Here is a 22816-nt window from a genome sequence, read left to right as displayed (position 1 = left end):
CTCTGTATAGGAGACTAACTCAGATTGACTGGGTTAATCTCAATTCTAATTTGAAATCCTCAAGTGAGAAAATCATATTATCTCAAACGGTGTCAGATGGTTTCCTAGTTCAGTCAACTGACATCAAGGAATGAGGTTACAGGGCATAGATACAGTCTCCTAGGGGCCTATCCATGTAAGTCAACAGCATTTCTGAGAGGAAAGATGTCTACTATAGTGGTTAAATATTAGGGGTCATTATGAATTAGAGAGATGAAGGTACAATGCCTAGTGCGCACACGCACACACACACACACACACACACACACATGCTCTATTTCCTAATTCTAAAGTTCCTTGTAGGCAATTTGAAAAATACAAAAAAAATTGTCACCATTTTTTAGCACTTCCTTTCCTCCTTAATTCCCATTTTTTTCCTTCCTCCCATCTTTCGAGGCAATAAAGTGTAGTAGATAAGAGAGGCTAAATCCCTAGAATGACATGACCTGGTGTATGTTTGTTTCCACACTGCTATAAATAAATACCCAAGACTGGGTAAATTATAAAGGAAAGAGGTTTAATTAACATATAGTTCCACATGGCTGGGGAGGCCTCAGAAAACTTACAATCATGGTGAAAGGAGAAGGGGAAGCAAGGACCTTCTTCACTTGGAGGCAGGAGAGAGAAGTGTGAGGAGTGAAGGGGGAAGAACCCCTTATAAAACCATCAGATCTCATGAGAACTCACTCACTATCGTGAGAACAGCATGGGGAAACTGCCCTCATGATCCAATCACCTTCCAGTGGGCCCCTCCCTTGACACATGTGGATTATGGGAATTACATTTCAAGAAGAGATTTGGGTGCGGACACTGCCAAACCACATTACCTGGATATAGCCTACCTTTACCATTTTTCTGGATCTGTGGCTTTGGGGAAAAGTACTGAATTGCTCTCTGTCTTAATTTTTTCATCCATATGGTTAATGATAGCACTTACCAGAGGGTTCTCATGAAGATTAAGTGAGTTAATACATGTCCAGTGCTTAGTATAGTGCCTGGTTCCTGGTAAGTACTTACTCACTATTAGCTGTTATTATGTATCTGAAACTGCATTCCAGTGTTTCTGCATCCTTTCTTGAATATTCTAAGGATGGAAGATTACTTTGTCTTTAGGGGAAACTCTTTTTATTTTATTAATTTATTTTTTTTTAGACAGTGTCTCGCTCTTGCGCCCAGGCTGGAGTGCAGTAGTGCCATCTCGGCTCACTGCAACCTCTGCCTCCCGGGTTCAAGCTATTCTCCTGCCTCAGCCTCCTGAGTAGCTGGGATTACAGGCAGGTGCCACCACACGCAGCTAATTTTTGTATTTTTGGTAGAGACAGGGTTTCACCATGCTGGTCAGGATGGTCTCGAACTCCTGACCTCATGATCTGCCCACCTCAGCCTCCCAAAGTGCTGGGATTACAGGTGTGAGCCACCGTGCCCGGCCTATTCTATTCTATTCTATTCTATTATTTATTTATTTTTGAGAGAGAGTCTTACTCTGTCACCCAGGCTGGAGTGCAGTGGTACAATCTTGGCTCACTGCAACCTCCGCCTCCTGGGCTTAAGTAATTCTCCTGTCTCAGCCTTCCTAGTAGCTGAGACTATAGGCATGTGTCACCATGCCCGGCTAATTTTTATATTTTTAGTAGGGACAGGGTTTCACCATGTTGGCCAAGTTGGTCTTGAACTCTTGTCCTCAAATGATCCACCATCCTCGGCCTCCCAAAGTGCCGGGATTACAGCCGTAAGCCATTGCTCCAGGCCAGGGGCAACTCTTTTTAAATTCTTGAGGACCCAAAGGAAATAACAAACAACTGTGCCTGGAAGTCCCTGAACCAGTGGAGTAATCCAAACGCAAATGTTTTAGATGAAGACACTGAGGTTTCCGTTTCACAATGCAAAAAGCCATTTTTATTGGGAGCAGGTATAGCTGTCCAGACTATCGAGTTTCCTCTGCTGATGGTCAGAAACAAGAACTCCTATTGAGTCAATAGGAGGAGATGCCCTCTGGGAGGGTGAGGCAAACCTTTGCACAACTGTGGCAGGCTGAAAACAAAGGAGTGGGCCTGTGGTGGAGAGTCCCTGGAAAGAGGCTTACAGGGAACTTTAGGAGCAAATGATATCTAATGTTCAGTGTTAAAGTTTTTTTCTGCACTGTAATTCTCCATGTAATCCTTGAGACTTTGTAAGGTTTGTTAAAATTGTAGCCAGATGATAGAGAATGACAGTCAGCTGGAAAAGCCATTTTGAGACATGTGAGAAGTGATTCGGGAAGGAGGCTGGGGCAATGCTGTGGAGTGCATGGGGATCAGGTAACAGGATGAGTTGGGGAATATGCAGACATGTGTTGGAGGGTCTCAGAAATACCCAGAGAGGGGACTGGACTGCTGTGACCGTAGAGAATGAAGAGAAGAGTTACGGCATATGAAAGTACATAAATCCAGTGAGGCTGGGAAAGCTGGAGGATCTCTCTCTCTCTCTCTCTCTCTCCATACATGAATCGTGTGTTTGTGTATATGTGTAGAATATATATCGACATTGGGTTTATAGGATATGTAGATAGTTTTTCACCTTGTTTTTCACTTAACTTTATATCATGAGCCTTTCTTAATTTTTTTTTTTTTTTTTTTTTGAGACGGAGTCTGGCTCTGTCGCCCAGGCTGGAGGGCAGTGGCGCGATCTCAGCTCACTGCAACCTCCGCCTCCCAGGTTCACGCCATTCTCCTGCCTCAGCCTCCCGAGTAGCTGGGACTATAGGCACGCACCACCATGCCCAGCTAATTTTTGTATTTTTAGTAGAGACGGGGTTTCACCATGTTGGCCAGGATGGTCTCGATCTCTTGACCTTGTGATCCGCCTACCACGGCTTCCCAAAGTGCTGGGATTACAGGCATGAGCCACCATGCCCGGCTCTTAATATTCTTTAATATTGTTCAAGTATATAATGAATAATGGCCTCAATAACCTATTGTATGATTATGCTATAATTTATTTAGCTGAGGTCAATTATGGGACATTTAGATTTTTTGCAGTTTTTCACTTTTATAAATAATACTTGCAGTGAATATTCTTACCTATTCTTTGCATATTAAATAACTCATTTTTTGAGTTCTCAGAAGTGTATATTCTATGGCAAATGGTATGAACAATTTTAAGGCTTTTGGTAGATTAACAAATTGCTGGCTAGAAAGATCATACCTAGGGCCAGGTGCACGCCTGTAATTCCAGCACTTTGGGAGGCTGAGGCCAGGGGATCACCTAAGCTCAGGAGTTCAAGAGCAGCCTGGGCAACAACATGGTGAAACCCCGTCTCTACCAAAAAAAAAAAAAATAGCCAGGAGTGGTGGTGTGCACCTGTGGTCCTTGCTGCTCTGGAGGTTGAGGTGGGAGGATCGCTTGAGCCTGGAAGGCAGAGGTTGCAGTAAGCCGAGATTGTGCCACTGCACTCCAACCTGGATGACAGAGTGAGACCCCATATAAAAAAAAAGAAAGAAAGAAAGATCATACCCTTGAAGGACTCCATAAGCACCCCCAGCCTCCCACCCTGAAATTATATAGGCATACATTTCATCATATCATGGGGTTACTTGCAGATTTTAGGGGATGAGGTGTGCTCATTTAAAGAAAATGAACATAGTCTGGCATGCTGGTGCCTGTCTGCAGTTCCAGCTACTCAAGAGGCTGAGGTGGGAGGATCGCTTGAGCCCAGGAATTTGAGGCTGCAGTGAGCCATGATCACACCACTGCACTCGAGCCTCGGTGACACGGGAGAGACCTTGTATCCAAAGAGAGAGGGAGAGAGAGAGAGAGGCTGAATATGATGGACACAGGAAGGCATTTGCTTAGTTACCAAGAGGTTTCACTAACAAAATATACCTCAGTTTTCATGTCAGAAGAACCGCTTTTATTTACTTGCACAATAGTCTCTCTTTAGCAGTTTTGGCAGCAGAGAAACATCAGTATCTCTTTTTTTTTTTTTTTTTTTGAAACGGCGTCTCACTCTGTCACCCAGGCTGGAGTGCAGTGGCGCGATCTCGGCTCACTGCCAGCTCCGCTTCCCGGGTTCACGCCATTCTCCTGCCTCAGCCTCCCAAGTAGCTAGGACTACAGGCGCCTGCCACCACGCCCGGCTAATTTTTTTGTACTTTTAGTAGAGACTGGGTTTCACCATGTTAGCCAGGATGGTCTCGATCTCCTGACCTCGTGATCCACCCGCCTCGGCCTCCCAAAGTGCTGGGATTACAGGCTTGAACCACCACGCCAGGCCATCAGTATTTCTTATAAAGAGAGCTCTCTAGCTTTCCTCACAGGGAGCTAATTCTTAATTCTACCTTTTCTACTTTGGAGGCGGGGTGAAATAATCCATTCTTTGGTGTCATGATTGAGGGAAAACCTTCTCTCCAACTCTCAAATTTACCCCTACAAGTAGGTATCCTGGCTCAAGCTAAATGCCTACTAGGCTTACATAACATATTATAGTGACCATGACCTTATGTTAAATGCAATGGAATTGAAACCCAGAACTAGTGTTCTCACTAATAGTTTCCACCTTATATAGAGTAAATGTCATCATGGAAATATCAAAGGGGAAATGTGATGGGGGCAGGGAGACCATTTATAGGACTGGGCTGACATGGAATGATGTCCACTAGAACATGAAGGGTTTCAAGGCCGAGTGGATGTCACAGCCATGAGATGAATGTTGCAAGTGATATGTTCATACTCACACCAGCTGTCCTGGCTCTCCCTTAAGTGCATATCTCAGTTCAGGGATAACCATGAGCAGCTCAGAGCCCTCAGCACCCCAGGTGGGCAGGAATGTGTAGGGCACGGGCCACTTTGAAACCTCTACCCTGTTCCTGACCCTATTCCCACATGGGGAAAGTATGGGTCAGGGAAAGCATCTATGCAAGCTGTTCAATGAGCATGTTTTAGGCGTAGCAGTTTTTCTCTGACTTCATTAATTCATGGGAAGTAATTCTCTAGAAGTACATTAGAGCTCTTTTACTTGTTATAAACAACACTGTTGCTGACTACCAAAGTAATGCAGTACAGTGTAGAAATAGAAAAAGGAATAAAAGTCATCCACAATCCCAGAACCCAGAGATAACCACCATTAACATTTTAGTAAATGTTTTTATTCATTTATCCATAGATCTATAGACACATGGTCATCTCTTTTGTAATTCTGAGATCATACAGTAGTACTATTTTGTAATCTCCTCTTTTCATTTAACAAAATGTCAACATTTTCCCACATCATTAACCATTTTTACAATATGTGGGTTTTTTTGTTTTGTTTTTTTTTTTTTTGAGACGGAGTCTCTCTCTGTCACCCAGGCTGGAGTGCAGTGGTGCAATCTCGACTCACTGCAACCTCCACCTGCCAGGTTTAAGTGATTCTTCTGCCTCAGCCTCCTAAGTAGCTGGGATTACAGGCATGAGCCACCACGCCCGGCCTACACTATGATTTTTACAGCTGCATAGTATACTAACCTATGGATGTAGCATTAATTATTTAATCATGACCATCTGAGTGTACCTGTAAGTTGTTTATGTTATTGCACCATTAAAAATAATATTGTGAGAAGACTTACTGTTAGACAAATCTTTGAATATGGCTCTGATTATTTCCCTTGGGCTAATTCCTTAGTGTGAAATTGCTTAGTTAAAGGTAGTCACATTTTGGAGCTTTCGATAAACAGTACTAACTTGCTCTCCAGAAATGTTGAATATTTCACACACCTGTATATGAGAGTATCTGTTTAACTGTCTTCTCATCTATGCTAAAGAATTTTTTCTTTGTTTGTTTGTTTCGAGACAAAGTCTCGCTCTGTCGCCGAGGCTGGAGCGCAGTGGCACGATCTCGGTTCACTACAACCTCCGCCTCCTGGGTTCAAGCGATTCAGCTGCCTCAGCCTCCTGAGTAGCTGGGACTACAGGCACATGTCACCACGCTCAGCTAATTATTATTATTATTATTATTATTATTATTATTATTATTGGTATCTTTAGTACAGACGGGGTTTCACCGTGTTACCCAGGATGGTCTCAATCTCCTGACCTCGTGATCTGCCCGCCTCGGCCTCCCAAAGCGCTAGGATTATAGGAGTGAGCCACCGTGCCTGGCTAAGAATTTTTTAAAAAAACACCTTTTACCAGGCACAAAAAGACAAACTGCATGTTCTCACTTATTTGTGGAATCTAAAAATAAAAACAATTGAACTCATGGAGATAGAGAGTAGAAGGATGGTTACCAGAGATTGGGAAGGGTAGTGGGAGAGGTAAGGGTGAGGTGGGGATGGTTAATGAGTACAAGAAAAAAAACCAGAATGAATAAGACCTAGTATGTTATACCACAAGGTGATTATAGTGACTAATAACTTAATTGTACATTTTTATATAACTAAAAGATTCATGCCTGTAATCCCAGCACTTTGGGAGGCCAAGGCAGGCAGATCACGAGGTCAGGCGATTGAGACCATCCTGGCAAACACGGTGAAACCCCGTCTCTACTAAAAACACAAAAAATTAGCCGGGCGTGGTGGCGGGCGCCTATAATCCCAGCTACTTGGGAGGCTGAGGCAGGAGAATGGTGTGAACCCAGGAGGTGGAGCTCGCAGTGAGCCAAGATCGTGCCACTGCCCTCCAGCCTGGGCGACAGAGCGAGGTCTCAAAAAAAAAAAAAAGGATAATAATTGGATTGTTTGTAACACTAAGGATGGATAACACACTAAGGATGGATACCCCATTTTACATGATGTGATTATTGTGCATTGCATGCCTGTATCAAAGATCTCATGTACCCCGTAAATATATACACCTACTATGTAGCCACAAAAATTAAAATTATAAGTTAGAAAAAGCCCAACTTTTCAAATTTGATTTCCATCAGATGTTATCTCCTCATTTTAGTTTTTACTGCTTTCTTTCTTTTTGGGACTTTATTCATTTAGAGACAGGGTCTCACTCTGTTGCCCAGGCTGGAGTTCAGTGGCACAATCAGGGCTCACTGAAGCCTCAACCTCCCAGGCTCAAGTGATCCTCCCACCTCAGCACCTCATCACCTGAGTAACAGGGACTACAGGCATGCGCCACCATGCCTGGCTAATTTAGACTTTGTTTTTTTGAGATGGAGTCTCGCTCTGTCACCCAGGCTGGAGTGCAGTGGCACGATCTTGGCTCACTGCAACCTCCACCTCCCAAGTTCGATACTCCTGCCTCAAGCCTCCTGAGTAGCTGGGATTATAGGCACCCACAGTGATGCCTGGCTAATTTTTGTATTTTTAGTAGAGACAGGGTGTTTTGGCCAGGCTGGTCTCAAACTCCTGACCTCACGTGATCCGCCCACCTCAGCCTCCCAAAGTGCTGGGATTACAGGCGTAAGCCAACACGCCTGGCCATAATATTTGTATTTTTAGTAGAGACGGGTTTCACCATGTTGTCCAGGATGGTCTTGAACTTCTGATCTCGGGTGATCCACTGGCCTCAGCCTCCCAAAGTGCTGGGATTACAGGCATGAGCCACAGTGCCCGGCCAAATTTAGACTTTTTTAGAGCAGTTTTAGGTTCACAGCAATATTGACAGGAAAGTACAGAGATATCTCATATGCCCTCTGCCCTACACATCCATAGACTCCCATTATCAACATCCTGCAACAGAGGGGTACATTTGTTACAATCAATGAACCTACGCTGACACATCATTATCACCCAAAGTCCATAGTTTACATAAGGGTTCACTCTTAGTGTTGTGCATTCTATGGGTTTGGATAAATATGTAATGACATGTATCCACCATTATATCATCATAAAGAGTATTTTCACTGACCTAAAAAGCCTCTGTGCCTATTCATTCCTCCCTCCCCATTTACCTCTGGCAACCACTGACATTTTTACTGTCTTCTTAGCTTTGCCTTTTCCAGAGTGTCACATAGTGGAATTATACAATATGTAGCCTTAGTAATATGCATTTAAGTTTCCTCTGAGTCTCTTCATGGCTTGATAGCACATTTCTTTTTAGCACTGCATATTTCATTGTTTGGATACACCACAGCTTATTTACTCATTTACCTACTGAAGGACATCTCGGTTGCTTCCAAGTTTTATCAATTATGAACAAAGCTGGTATAAATATGTAGAGATTTTTGTGTGGATGTACTGATTTTTAAATGTTCTTATATACACTTATTAGTGATTTGTATTTCTTCTTTTATGAAACGCCTGCTCACATCCTTTTTCAAGCCTACATTTTTTTTCTTTTTTTTTGTTTTTGAGATGGAGTCTCGCTCTGTCGCCTAGGCTGGAGTGCAGTGGCACGATCTCAGCTCACTGCAAGCTCCACCTCCCCAGTTCAAGCCATTCTCCTGCCTCAGCCTCCCGAGTAGCTGGGACTACAGGCGCGTGCCACCACATCTGGCTAATTTTTTGTATTTTTAGTAGAGACGGGGTTTCACTGTGTTAGCCAAGATGGTCTCGAACTCCTGACCTCGGGTGATCCACCCACCTTGGCCTCCCAAAGTGCTGGGATTACAGGCGTGAGCCACTGTGCCCGGCCTTGCCTACATTTATTGACCTGTGGTCTGGCCAACTTGATAAGCCTGGTTGCATGCAGGATACTGGATAACTGAGACCAGCAACTGCTGGCAATAACAGGAAGATGCTTCCCCCACAATTTTGGCCCTGGGAGGAACGTGGGCTCTTCCACGGGAATGTTTTCTCACTTTTGGGTAAGGACAGCCCATTTCACATGAAGGACTCTCTGGACCTGGGTCATGGCTCACCTCATGGGCTGATGCAAAAATGCCACCATGGCTGGGCATGGTGGCTCACACCGGTAATACCAGAACTCTGGGATGCTGAGGTGGAAAGATTGCTTGAGGCCAGGGTTTGAGACCAGCCCTGGCAACATATCGAGACCCCATCTCTACAACACCACCAAAGTCACATTTTGGAATTGAATTCAGGTTTCAGTTCTGAGGTAACCTCGTACTCATTTTAGTTTTATAACAGATCCTCTAGAAACTTCAATCATCACAGTTTAAATGGAAGGGAAGCCTTATCTGAAAATGTCATTCAGCTAAGTGCAAGTCTCCCAGGTACTCAAGAAGGAAAAGTCCCTATTCTGACTGGGAGGACTTTGATGATGAGCATCATTGGCTTTATGCAACTAGACATGCTCTGTTATTACAGACCATTCACATCTTGATCAAACACTCAGTTTGGGCCAAGCAAAGTTTTAGCCTAAGAAGAGAGTGAGGAATGATACAAAAAGCTTTTTGACCATGTATCTGGAGACACACTCATGTATGTGCACACATGTGCCTTCTGTTTGCACGTATAGGCACATATAATTATTCTAAAAGAAACTAAAGGGAATAATATGCACAAAAGCAATTATGCATTTTTTATTTTTTTTCCTATTTCTTTTCTCCCCAAAATTGCAGACTGCCTAGATGCAAATTAATACAGTAACACCAAAAGAACCCTAAAGTCACAGCTGATTGCTCTGATGAACCTATGACAGGCACTAGAAGATTGCTTACTAAAGTCTGCAAGCAAAATAAAGAAACAATTTCTTACACCCATTGTAAAGGCTCTGCGTGCTTTAATTACATCCACCAAAGACCATAAACTCAGGGTGGGAAACTTCCATGTCTTTAATCTTAATTGTTGTAGTCCAAGTATTTCATTGCACTTGAAAACCACTTATGACTTCTTACATTTCTAGTTAAAATTTATTTTTTAAATGCATGGTTTTTGTTTTTGTTTTTGTTTTTTTACTCATAGACTTCTAAGTAAAAGTCCATAGACTTGGAAACAGAAGGGTTTAAAGTAAAACAAAATAAATCTTAGGTTTTATTGTTATTATTACTTAAGTCAGAGGCAATTTTAACTTTTTGTCTTTATATAGCTTCTTTACAATGTTTTGATACTGCATTTGATCGTTTGGTTATTGGATATAAAGTTTGTGTTGTAAAGGACCGCAAACTAATGATTTTTTTAAAATGTGCAATTGAGATGTCATCTAATGATACACCTGTTTCTGGTTAATCAGAATGTTTTATCAAATCCTTAAAAGCTTACTGAGGTTCAACTGTGGTTTGGGATAAAATATACATAGATGAGGAATATTTGACTTATTTTTGTGTGGAACGTGAAGTAGTATAAAAAATAGACTTTTCAAAGAAGAATAAGACATGATGAATAAGAAACTGTTATCCAGGAAATTGGTACTATATTAGCCTACAATACAGACAAACTGAATGGAGTAATGAGGATAGTATATGGGTGAGGAAAGAGCATCCAGTAGATAACTCAAGAAAAGCCTAGGAAATCAGGTTCTTTGGCCTATGGAGATGGGAGAGAGAACTTGGTAACCCTTGTTTGCAAGCATACTGAGGTAATCTCAATTCTAAAAATTTGCCTCTTTAGGCTGGGCACAGTGGCTCATGCCTGTAATCCAATCCCTTTGGAAGGCTGAGGCAGGAGGATTGCTTGAGCCCAGGAGTTCAAGACCAGCCAGGGCAACATGGCAAAACCCCATCTCTACCAAAAACAAAACAAAACAAAACCACACACACACACACACAAAATTAGCCGTGTGTGGTGGTGTGCACCTGTAGTCCCAGCAACTCAGAAAGCTGAGGCATGAGGATCGCTTCAGCCCAGGAGGTTGAGGCTGCAGTGAGCCAAGATCATAATGCTGTACTCCATTCTGGGTGACAGAGTGAGACCCTGTCTCAAATAAAATAAAATAAAATATTCCTCTTCATCACACTTCAGCTCAATTTTCTGTTTCTGATCTTCTTTATTCATTCATTTAACAAATATTTATTGAACACCTACCATGTGCCAGGTGCTCTTCTAGGAGCTGGGAATTCAGCAGTGAACAAAACAGACAAAATCCTGCCAAATTCCTTTAAACTGTAGCCTGCATTTTTTTCTTTCCACTTTCAGACCCCCCTTTCAGTCTTTAATCCCCTGCAACTTGATTTTTTCCTCCACCATCAAGATAAACAACTCTCTAAAGACCAGTGATCTTGTAATCACTAAATCTAGTATCCGTTTCTCACTTCTCATCTTCCTTGGACTCTGTAGCATTTAACAGCTTCCAACTTCCATCATTAAAAAAAAAAACAAAACAAAACAAAACAAAAAAAAAACAACCTTTTGGCTCCTTTTGGTTCTGTGATAGGGCACTAGCAGGATTTGCCTTCTATTGCTGTTATTGTTTCTTCTCTGACACCTTCTCTTGCCTCCTAAATATTGGAGGTCCCTCAAGTTCTACATTCTGCTCATTTCCATTTTTTCCCTTAAATCTTTTTCCTCTAAGATTTCTCATAGCTTAAACCATCGGCTCTATTGAGAAGTCTCCTGCGTGTATATTCCCAGACCCAACCCTCTCCTAAACCACAGTCCACATTTCAAACTGTGTGCTGGAGGCTTCCATCTGGACATCTGGTTATGACGCCAAGCACAATCTGTTTAAAACTGAACGCAGCACTTGTACCACTCAGAGTTCTCTATTGCAAACAACAGAAACCCACTCTGGCTGACTCAAGCAGAAAACAAATTCACTGGGAGGCTATCAGGTAGCTCCTTCAGTCGATGGGAAGATCAGAGGGCCAGGCACAGAAAATGGGCAGAAACCCAGGCAGTGTAGGGCACAGAGAGCATGGGCAAGTTTACTCTTTAGGAGTCTAGTGAGGACGCTGCCCTGGAGTGGGCTGCCCTACTTCCTACCTCTGCACACCATCACTGTTGCTCTTCAATTTCTCAACCATCTTCAAGCATGGTCTCTGACTGCTAGTTTTTGTATCACTGCCCTCCAACTCATCCCTGCCATTAAAAGACCTGGGTTGAGGCATTCACTTGGCCTAGGTCATGTGCCTGGGCCCCAGCTGTCAAAGATGACCTCTGATTCCCTTCAGCTTCCCACAAAGGTTAATTCATCACTGTATTTTCTTTTCTCCAGTCACATCATTTCTTTAAGTTCCCATTTTAATATAATGCTGCCATTATTCTCTCCATCACTGGGAGCTGAACCTGGATAACCTGTTTTACTCCCTCCTCTTCCTTAGCTTCTGAGGCAATGAGTCCACCCAGCCCTGCGAGGGTTTTGTTTGTTGTTAATTCATTTGTTTTCCTTCACACGATTTTTTTTTTCTTGGTGCTTTCTGCAGCTACTGCTTCACTGCAAGTCTCCTAATTGGATTCCCCACTTCCAGTGCCTCTTCCAATGTGTCCACCTGGTTTAATCTTCCTAAAGCAATGCTTTGATCATATCACTTTGCTGCTAAAACTGCATTGTTGGTAGGCGTCTCAGTCTGGTGTTCAAGGATCTCCACAACAGAATCCCATTGAGACCAAAAGGCAAACTGGTGCAGCGAAGAGTTTGATTTTCAGATGTAGATGGATATGGGTTCAAAACTTGATTTTCCCATTTTATAGTTTTATACTCTTGAGGCTCATTTTCCCTGTCTGAAAAATGGGGATAATGAAACCTACCACTTAAGGACATTCATAAGTCAGAACTTTGAAAGTTGAAATGGTATTATATGTTGTATTTAGGTTGCAACATCAACCCACAGATGCTTATAATAGGCAATATTCAATTTCAGACCTGTCTGGTTCAAAACCTTAAGTAAGGCTGTCATCAGTGTGGTTTAACACAGGCAGGTTAGGATCAGCATGCTACATGTTTTTGGGGCTAAGTGGCAATCTAACCACCAATTATGGCATTGTTCCTAATTTCAAACTGCTGACTTACAAATGACCTTTCGGAAATATTTTATTTGCAAGTAGAGAACTTCCTGTGTTATTAATTTTGAGAATTGAATTTCCTTGATTGGCTGCTTTCCACTCTAATATTTCTATTTAAAAGTATTTCCCCGCAGAATATCAATTTTGTAAGGGGTTGCTATGAACTCTTCACGGAGAAAAATTTTACATTTATGATGGACACATGAAAATTATTAGCTATTATCTCTAAGGCTTGCCCAACATCCAGTAAATGTAGTAAAGCTATAACACATAAAAAGAAACTTTAAAGTTGGTTCCACAATCTCAACAAGTTCAAATCTCATTTCATGGCATAAATTCTGAATTAGCATTGGGAAAACTTAGCTCTGCAGGCAAGGCTAGTTGTCTTCTTTCTGCTAGTCATGGATGGCACCATGAGAACTGCCAAAATTAACCTCAATAGGCATTCGTTCACTCACTCATGCATCTATGCAGCAGGTCCTCCAACTGAGGTATGGCTTGTGATCCCCACAGGATAGATTTCAGTCTCATAAGTTCTCACCAAGAATTTACAGCACTACTAATTGCTTGATTCTTTTCTGAAGTCAGCAAGTCTGGAAAGTCTTACGAGAGAGATAACTATCATGCCAAGATTGGTAAAACAGTTATTTAATAAGTATGATATTTTAAACCAGTCTCTACAGACACAGTTTATGAGTGTCTGAATATGCAGTGTAATATATTTTTTGTTTTTGCATTTTAATGTTTTCAAAAAATGAACACTTATATGATTAAAATAAAATAAGAGTGAAATCCCCCATATCTCTCCTCTACCCTTTCCTTCTTCCACTTAATTTCATTTCTCAGAGGCAGCTACTTTTGACACTTTGGGGTATCTCCTCTCCAACTCCTTTTACTTCTCTTGCAATAATTTTGAAGTTCTCCCTAGGCATTCTTTATGGTTAGAAGCTAGAACAACATTGCCATTTAGCTTCTTATAGATTTTGGAATTCTTTTACACATTGCTTACATTAAACATATTATAAAAATGAAGAATCACTTTTTTCCCCCACTCAGGTATTAACTCTGATTTTTTTCTATCATATTTATGCTTACATGGACTACAGGTTTATACAATCTATATAGTTCCATGACTATAGGGTTTCATTTTTTAAATAACATTCAAATAATGAAATAAAAGGAACTGAAGACCCAGCATACGTAAAAAAACCCCTTAATTTTCCTTGACATTTATTTTAAAATGTCTGCGGGAGAGAAAAGCAAGCAGACAAAAACAGTTTATAGTTACTTTTCAAGATCATCTAGCTAGTGAGAGTAAAACAAAGAGATTGAATAGGAATCTTATTTTTCTTCAAACATTAGGTCAAGACTTTGACAATGTATCTTCACAAGTATTCTGAAACTCCTCCCACAACATACTTATCTTGACATAGAGGGGAAGGTAAGTATGCAGAGTCAAGATTCGATGTATAAAGAGAATGTTCTGGCCAGGCATGGTGGCTGAAGCCTGTAATCCCAGCACTTTAGGAGGCCAAGGCTAGGCGAATCACTTGAGGTGAGGAGTTCGAGACCAGCCTGGGCAACATGGCCAAACCCTGTCTCTACTAAAAATACAAAAATTAGCTGGGCGTGGTGGTGCACAACTGTAATCCCAGCTACTTGGGAGGCTGAGGCATGCTAATTGCTTGAACCCGGGAAGCGGAGGTTGCCGTGAGCTGAGATCGTGCCACTGCACTCCAGCCTGGGCAACAGAGCGAGACCCGGTTTCAAAAACCAAAACCATAAAGGGAATGTTCTAAGTTTTTATTATTTGATATAGCTATATTTAGCCTTTTCCAATAACTGGGATCCTGAAAAACGGCACATATTTTGCATTTGCCTGAATTAAGTTATACTTAAGGAGCTCAAAGGGGCAATGGAACTCCACATTGAAAATAATCTAAAGATAAATCCTTTGTTAAGGTGAATAACCAAAATAACCCTCCAGTAATTCGTAACTGTTTAGAACCTTTGTATTTGTGTGTGTGTTTGATGATAATGTTCAGCTATGGTTTCACTTTTGAAAGATGTATGTTAAATTTTATTTTATCATAGTAGTATTAGAGGCTTAGATTGCAAGATCTACTTTGATAAATATAAAACAAAAATTCTGGCTGCTTTAAAACAGTCAGGCACTGGTTGTTGAAACAATGTATTCAGATTGACTAGTTTTCAGAATTCTTCTATGTTTGTTCATTATTCAATAAATATTTATCAAAAAGCTGTTCTGTAATATGCACTAAGTATATAATAGAGAGCAAAAACAGGTACAAAATAAGAGCTGCTAATACCTACTGAGCACTTATAACATATTGTGCCCTGTTTTAAGTGCTTTACATATATTACCTCATAGCATCCTCTCAAAAACTCTAAGAAGTAGAAGTGTTATCATCTCCATTTTGCAGTCAATAAAATGGAGGCACAGAGAGGTTAGGTAATTTGTCCAGTGTTTCATAGCTAGTACATGATGAGTTGGGATGTGAATCTGGGCAGCATGATTCCAGAGTCTGCACTCTTAACTGCTGGGATATACTAACTCTCCTATATTTTAACAGCTTTCCTTGTAGTATACAGTATAATGAATGAGATGCTTATTGAATAAATCATTCAAGCAAATGAAAAATTTTAACTCTGATGAATGCCACGAAGGGGAGTGTGGCAGAAGCCAGGGAGCTGTTACCAAAATATGTCTCTTTTCCTTCTGGATACACAGACTACATTCCTAGCCTCCCTTGCAGTCATGTGACCAAGTTCTGGCCAGTGGAATGTGGACAAAAGGGAGGTACACACTTCCAGGTCTGGACCATAAAACATATGTATACCAATATGCCAAGTTCTTATTCTTTTAATCGACCTAAGGCAGAGAGTGTGGCCTGAAGACACAAAGGAACAGCTGTCAGAATTGAGAACTTCTCAAACATTTACTTAGGCTTAATAGAAACTTACACATATGAAAATGCCCATAGCAGAAGGAACATTGGGTAAATCATTTAAGTTTGAAGAGAAGGAAATTTTAGACACCGTTTAGTCTGTAACCTGAATTTATCTTGGCTGCGTTATGGCCAGTCTCCATATAGTATGGTATTCAGAAGAAATACAGGTCTTATATCCAAATAAGAAATGCAAAGTAATTTACATTTTTAGGGAAGATTTTTAAAGAGGCAACAAAGGGAGACGTATACCCCAAGAAGGTTTAACAATCCTTTCAATCATTTAATTCCTCTAAGTCTCTCTCATCATTACATATTTCTTGTCTCCCTTCTTGTTTGTCCCTCTCTCCTGCAACTCTGTGTCGTAGGACTCTGTTTTCCCCTAACTCAGCTTTTTATTATATATTTATCAATTTATTATGTATAGATCAATTCAGTTCTTCAGTACCTTACAGCTCTTCTCTCTCTTACTCTAATCTGCACAACTGAGCCCCAGGAGGGACTTGACAAACCATGAGAAAGTCTTTAGAAGTATGGGAAATCGTGTTGGGGAAGGGAGGAAGAATATGAACGCTATGTATATTTACATGTTTTGGTTACATGTCCAGACAACCAATTTGCAAATGAATAAAGTGAGGCCTAAATAAATTAGGTGATTTGAAACTCTTGAGTCATACGGAGTTGGGCCTAGAACTCAGTGTTACTTCATTTGAAACAACCCTTATTATGGTTCCCTAGCAGGCCATCCTATAGCCTGCCATATATGGTCGTTTTGCACCCCTAGACGACAGAACGCTAGGGAGAGTAAGGAAGGCTGAGTATTTGCTTCTACTAGGTTGGATGACCTTGGGCAGGTTGTCCTCTCTAAGGCTCTGTGTTTTTCTTCATAAGAAGGGTTAGACAAGATCAACTTTTGGGTCATGTCCAGCACTAAAATTCCTTGCTTCTGATCTGTCCCGGGCCCTGCGGCTGTGGCAGTGGTGGTATCGAGCTAGTCAAGAAGCTTCGCCCCTATTTGTCCCCCACCCTACTGGGGGAGAGGGAGAACCTCTCCCTCTTGGTTGCTTCTTTAGTGTCCTTGTAGGACCCACGTGGTGGTCATCTCCCGTCAGGGGTGTCCAGACTTGGCTCTGCAGGCTTCCCAGGGGCCACATAGGGAGAGGATCCTTCATGCATCAGAGTATCGCAGGCCAGAGTCTATGCCTTATCCCCACCTGTTTGGAACCAGCTTCCAAACCGTGGTCCCCAGCCTTCAGCAGGCCTACCGCGCAGGCGCAACCACCAGCCTGGCGCGAGGCGGACAAACGCCGAGGCCGAGGCAAGGTGAGAGGGCGGGGCTGGCAAGACCCCGCCTCCGTGGCGTCCCGTGGGAGGCGGAGTCGGAAGTGTGACGGCGTGCGCGGGGCGGGGCTACTGCTGCGCGCGGGCGCGGGGGCGGGGCGCGGCGCGGCGCGGCGCTCGCGGCTGCTGCCTGGGAGGGAGGCCGGGCAGGCGGCTGAGCGGCGCGGCTCTCAACCTGACGGGGAAGTGGTTCGGGCGGCCGCGGCTTACTACCCCAGGGCGAACGGACGGACGACGGAGGCGGGAGCCGGTAGCCGAGCCGGGCGACCTAGAGAGCGAGCGGGTCAGGCTCAGCGTCGGCCACTCTGTCGGTCCGCTGAATGAAGTGCCCGCCCCTCTGAGCCCGGAGCCCGGCGCTTTCCCCGCAAGATGGACGGTTTCGCCGGCAGTCTCGGTGAGTACGGCTGGGGAGTCCTGCCTCTTCTGCGAAGGGTAGGAACTTTTTTCCTTCCGCACACAGCCCAGGCCCTGCCCTCCCGCCTGCCCCTCGGGGTGGCAGCGGCTCCACTGCACATGTTCCCTTCGAGGCTGCCGCCCCTCCGCGGACTCCGGTGGACTGAGGGCCCCTCCCCCATGTCCAACTCTCCTCTGTGCCAGACCCTCCTTTCCTCCCGGAGCCCCTTTCAGTGCGGGGCCCTCGTTCCCCCAAAGTGGGAACCCCTTCCCTCTCAGGCCCCCCAATAGCTGGCACACCCCTCCCCGTACACTCACGGCTCCCTCCACTTACCCCCCTTCAGAGTTGGGACACTTCTTCAAATCCAGGCTCCTCTTCAGGGTACAACGTTCCACCACCTTTCCACATACACGCCTCTTTTTCAGGGTGGGGATCGCCTTCACCCGAACAGAGGCTCGTTTTTAGGGGAGGGACCCTCATTCCCTCTTCAGGAAGGGGGCATCCCCCGCCCCCAAGTCTTCACTTTAGATTTGAAGGCGACTTTCCAGTATCCTTAAGAGTAGTAGGCAACTTCCTTTTCACTCCCTCCACTTCTCTGAGCATTTTGCAGTGGTGGAGAGACCTAGAAGCATCGGAGCATCATTTGCTTAATGCAGGAAAGGAAGAGGTGCATCTGTGTTGGGGGACCCTCTTTAAGAGTGAAAGCAGAAGTGTTTTCTGGCTCTGCATGCATGCTGGGGAGAAGTGATTCTGCCCAATGAATCAATAGGAAAGGGGGCCTCTATCAGGGAAGGAAAGGATTCTCCATTTTTGGAAGATGTTGTCTTTGTGGAATGGAGAAAGGGAAGAGGTTATTAAATAGGCTGAAGTGCCTTTTCAGTGTTCCTTTCACCAGATGAAGGTAATCTTCTGGCTAGGAAAATCAAAACTCCAGGCTAGTATTCGCTGCCCTAGAAGCTGAATCTGGAATTACTATTCTTCGAGGCCATTGAAATCTAGTAAAAGATTAAGTTAAACTGTTAGAATGGTGAGAGAAACAGTTTCAGCTCTGGCTGATAACGCAGTTATGTGATACCTACTGCTGGAACTGTATTTTGAGTTTTTTATGTGCAGGTAGCTTGTATTCAGACGCCTTTCTTTTACATTTATTGATAATAAGTCTCTACTTAGTTAATGTTCACTGATCAGTGAGCAATCTGGCCATAGGCCGTACTATATCCAGATAATATCGAGATGAGATGGATTTTTAAAATCTAAAGTAAAAAAGTAAGTCAAAGAGCAATGGGCCTATTATAGATATTAAATAGTAAAACCTATAATTTTGGCCTTCCCTTTTTCTTGGGCAGAAAAAATTGTCGTTATATTGCTTTCAGAGTGGAAATCCTAAAATAGGAGGCAACTGAGTGTTGTGTTACTCTTTCCTCCTCAAAGGCACCTGTTGTCCATTATCTAACCTTTGATGTCTTGTAATTCCTTACTTAGGTTGGGCTCTTTTTAGAGAGACATCCATTTTTCCCTGGTTCTTTTTTAGCTCCATGCGTTGGTTTATTCACAGTAAATGTTGGACCGAAAAACTTGTCCTATATGTCCGCTGAAGGGCTGATCATATACTAAAGTAAAAATTGAGTGTCTTTTTAGGGGATGTTGTGGAGAGCTGTGCTATCTTTATACTGTATTGGGTCCTCATCCTGTAGGAATGGTGAGCTCACTTTAACTTCTTTCGTGTTGGCTCTAAAGATTTCTGGAGGGCTTGTTAAAGCTTCATCTTCTGTAAGTGTTTAGAAGGAGTCTTTCTCACCAATTGGGGCACTTAATGTTTATTTTCAAACATTGATTATGCTTTGTAATAGCTTTCTTCTTTCTTAACCAGTTTATGAGGCAAGTGATACAAAAGACCGAGAGATGAAGATGAATTGCAGTTGGGGCTCACACTTTTCATAAAGAGCGTCATTGTTGACCCTAATGTTGGATTTAAAAAATTCATTTGATGCCATGCTTTGGGTGGTATGTGATGAGACTTTTCTTTAGATATGGTGTTAATCAGGAGTAGAGGAGATATGCCTATCAGAGGAACCTGCATCTGCAGAGAGGGAAGGAAATGGTTCCTGGCAGTATTTCTGGAGCTGCTCTTGATGAAGATACTTCTCAGTGGGAGCTCTGTGCTTTCTCTTTCTGTCCCCCTTGCAAGAGTAAAACTAGGCCCCATCTTAATTGAAACCTTAAAGGGGTGGGGGAGGAGTAGTGCTGGTATATTTTACTGGTAGTCTTTAAGCGGAGCTTTGCTCAGCTCTTGCCAAATTGCTTGTTTCTGTTCTGTGCAGTTAATTAGCCTAGAGCTTAGAGTTACATTGATCTTTATTTTATCATCAGGAGAGCCATGAATATAAAGGCAAGCACTTCTACTCTAGTAGATGTTTAAAAACTTTTTTTTTTTTTAAACAAACAAGAGGTCAAAACGTGAAGTTCTTCTGGGGTTACAAGTATTGAAAGCATTTATTCTCAAGGAAGTATGTGTGTATTTCCTTTTACATATTAGATACATTCTTGAAAAATGGTGAAAAAACTACCTTTTTGTAAGCAGAAAAATTGAGTACTTTATAAACAGAATAATTTTAGAGAAGAGATTATTTAAGAGAATCCTATGGTGACTCATTTTGTGAAGTGAAAACTGAAAATTCAAACTGTACCCTTGATTGTTGCATGTTTAGATAAGAAATCCACTGTGTTATGTGCATTTTATAAGATGTCTAATGGCAATTAAGACTAGGTAGTGGTTTTTTAAATCATAGGAATGATAGGTGATTGGCCATTTTATAAATGCCATATTGAAGTTACATGGTACTGGTTATGTTATCTTTGTTTTACGTAAAAAACAAGTGAAGAATTCTTCTAATCTCCGCAGCTGATGAATTTCAGGCAACTTGGCTGGCAGGTGCTTGTACTCTGGAATTTCCCTTAGGTATTATTAATATATCTTTTAATCCACGATTTATGGTAACTTAAGGCAGCACTTTAGAAACCTTTTTTTTTTTTTTTAAACTTAGGAGAGAAAAGTACTCAATTACCTTGATGTCTTGCCTCTAAATCACTACATATAGATACCCATGTGCAAAATGTATATACTGTATATATTTTAAATCTCAGGTCTATCTGCAAAAGTGGGAAACTTTTCATACAGCTTTTACCGATTTTTTATAAGGCAAGGATTGGGTGCATTTCATGCTTAATCTTTTTAGAATCTCTTTCATAATAGAGGTTTAATTTTAAGACTTTTATCTTGGAATTAACCTAGAGATTAGTCTGTTTTCACTTGAAAGAAACCTTATACCTAACCAGTCAGCTTTAAATTTTTCTGCCTCAAAAGTTAAACAACAAAACTTAAAATCTTCTTCCCCCTAAGAAAAATCATAGTGAATGAAATTGTTGGATTAGGATCTATAAGAAACAACATTCTGGGTACAGGTTGTAAATGTGAACAAGTATAGCAGTATGCTTCAACTTATGGACTCTTCAGAAATTAGTCTTTTTAACATCACATTGTTAGAACTGTGATTTCTCATCACAGATAATAGTCTTGCTTTCTTAAAGGAACAATGCTGTATATGATTTTCACATATTAATCTAAAGCATTCCTTATTTACATGAAAATGTTTTTCATGTAATATTTGGAGAGGTTTTTTTTTTTAAACTTTTTTTATTGGTTGCCTCTTGAAGTGTTCAAGATAGACTCAAGTTGTGTAACCGGACATGAGTAGTAACTCTTAAATGGTTAGTAGAGCATCTTCAACATGAGTTAGCTAGAGTGTTTTTCAACATGTGTATGGATTAACATCGAACATGGGCTAGCACTATGCTTGGTGGTTCTTATGGGAAAGACAAGTAAAAGACATGCTTTTTGCCCTTTAGGAGCTTACTGCCTGGTTTTTAAATAAGTACCATGACCAGGTGCAGTGGCTCACGCCTGTAGTCCCAACACTTTGGGAGGCTGAAGGATCGATTGAGCCCAGTAGTTTGAGACCAGCCTGGGCAACATAGCAAGACCCTGTCTCTGCAAAAAAACAAAAATAGGCATAGTGGCATGTGCCTGTAACCCCAGCTACTTGGGAGGCTGAGGCAGGAGGATCACTTGAGCACAGGAGTTCGAGGTTACAGTGAGCTATGATTGTACCACTGCACTCCACTGGGCCACAGAGCAAACCTCTGCCTCTAAAAAATAGATAAATAAATAAAGTATGTACTGTATGTAGAGATGTTTATTATTAAGCCTAAGTACCAGAAATGGGGATGAAGGGAGGAAGCACCATTTAGAATGCTGTGGTATGTTTCAAGCAAGTAACTTCTGAGAGAACATTTGTTGATTGCTAGATTTATCTCTGCAGAGCTTGGCTTTTTAAAACAATGAAATAATTTAGCAGTTTAAATTCTAGGGAGTCTTTTTCTGTTTTATGTGTAAGTTGGAATAACATGTAGCAAAATACTGTATTTTGTATGTGGGAGTCCATTTCTGTAACATGTAAAACTTCAATATTCATAAGAAATTTTAGAAAAATATTTTGATTTTTAAAATAGATTCTAATACTTGTAAAAAGTTTGGGGAAAGAATCTACTTCATCTAGTATTACCTCAGTGTGGAAGATTCCCAAATCTATAGTATATTTCTTTTTGTGTGTGTGTCTGACGGAGTCTTGCTCTGTCTCCCAGGCTGGAGTACAATGGCATGATCTCAGCTCACTGCAACCTCTGCCTCCTGGGTTCAAGCGAATCTCCTGCCTCAGCCTCCTGAGTAGCTGGGATTACAGTTGTGTACCACCACACCTGGCTAATTTTTGTATTTTTAGTAGAGACACGTTTTCACTATGTTGGCCAGGCTGGTCTCAAACCCCTGACCTCAGGTGATGGCCACTCACCTTGGCCTCCCAAAGTTCTGGGATTACAGGTGTGAGCCACTGTGCCTGACCCTATAGTATATTTGTATGTCTGTATATGATCTCTTGTCCTTTAGCTGTCTTAGGCTTTTATAATGCCTTAATTTTGCATGCTGTATATGATTTTTAAATATTATTTTAAAGCATTCCTTATTTACAGTTTACAAAGAGCTTTTATCTCATTTAATCTGCATACTAACCTTGGGAGATAAATTATTATACTTTTATAGGTGAAAAAGGTCTAGAAAGTGGTTTCTTTTTTTTTTTTTTTTTTGAGACATAATCTTGCTCTGTTGCCCAGGCTGGAGTGCAGTGGCGCGATCTCGGCTCACTGCAGCCTCCGCCTCCCGGGTTTAGGCAGTTATCTGCCTCAGCCTCCCTAGTAGCTGGGATTACAGG

General features: G+C 42.0%; 1 protein-coding gene and 1 long non-coding RNA gene across 5 annotated transcripts in view; one reads left to right on the top strand and one right to left on the bottom strand.

The window, feature by feature from the left end:
- LOC129397175 (uncharacterized) overlaps positions 1-18203 on the bottom strand; it is a 28519-nt gene extending 10316 nt beyond the window's left edge. The window contains exon 1 of the long non-coding RNA XR_008624378.2: positions 17826-18203. This is a non-coding gene — a long non-coding RNA (uncharacterized LOC129397175). The remainder of the gene's footprint in view (positions 1-17825) is intronic.
- Positions 17170-22816, top strand: part of EML4 (EMAP like 4) — a 162833-nt gene continuing 157186 nt past the window's right edge. For 2 of the 4 annotated variants that reach the window (XM_003809130.4, XM_034953022.3), the window contains exon 1: positions 17170-17492. In XM_003809130.4, the coding sequence (XP_003809178.1) occupies positions 17468-17492 (25 nt within the window). In that variant the 5' untranslated portion in view covers positions 17170-17467. The remainder of the gene's footprint in view (positions 17493-22816) is intronic. The other 2 variants (XM_003809131.4, XM_034953023.2) reach the window with 2 other exon arrangements.

The sequence above is a fragment of the Pan paniscus genome, chromosome 12 (genome assembly GCF_029289425.2).
Source record: "Pan paniscus chromosome 12, NHGRI_mPanPan1-v2.0_pri, whole genome shotgun sequence".
Taxonomy (NCBI): Eukaryota; Metazoa; Chordata; class Mammalia; order Primates; family Hominidae; genus Pan; species Pan paniscus.
Note: the sequence above shows the minus strand (reverse complement) of the source record. Positions and strands in the feature narration are given on the sequence as shown.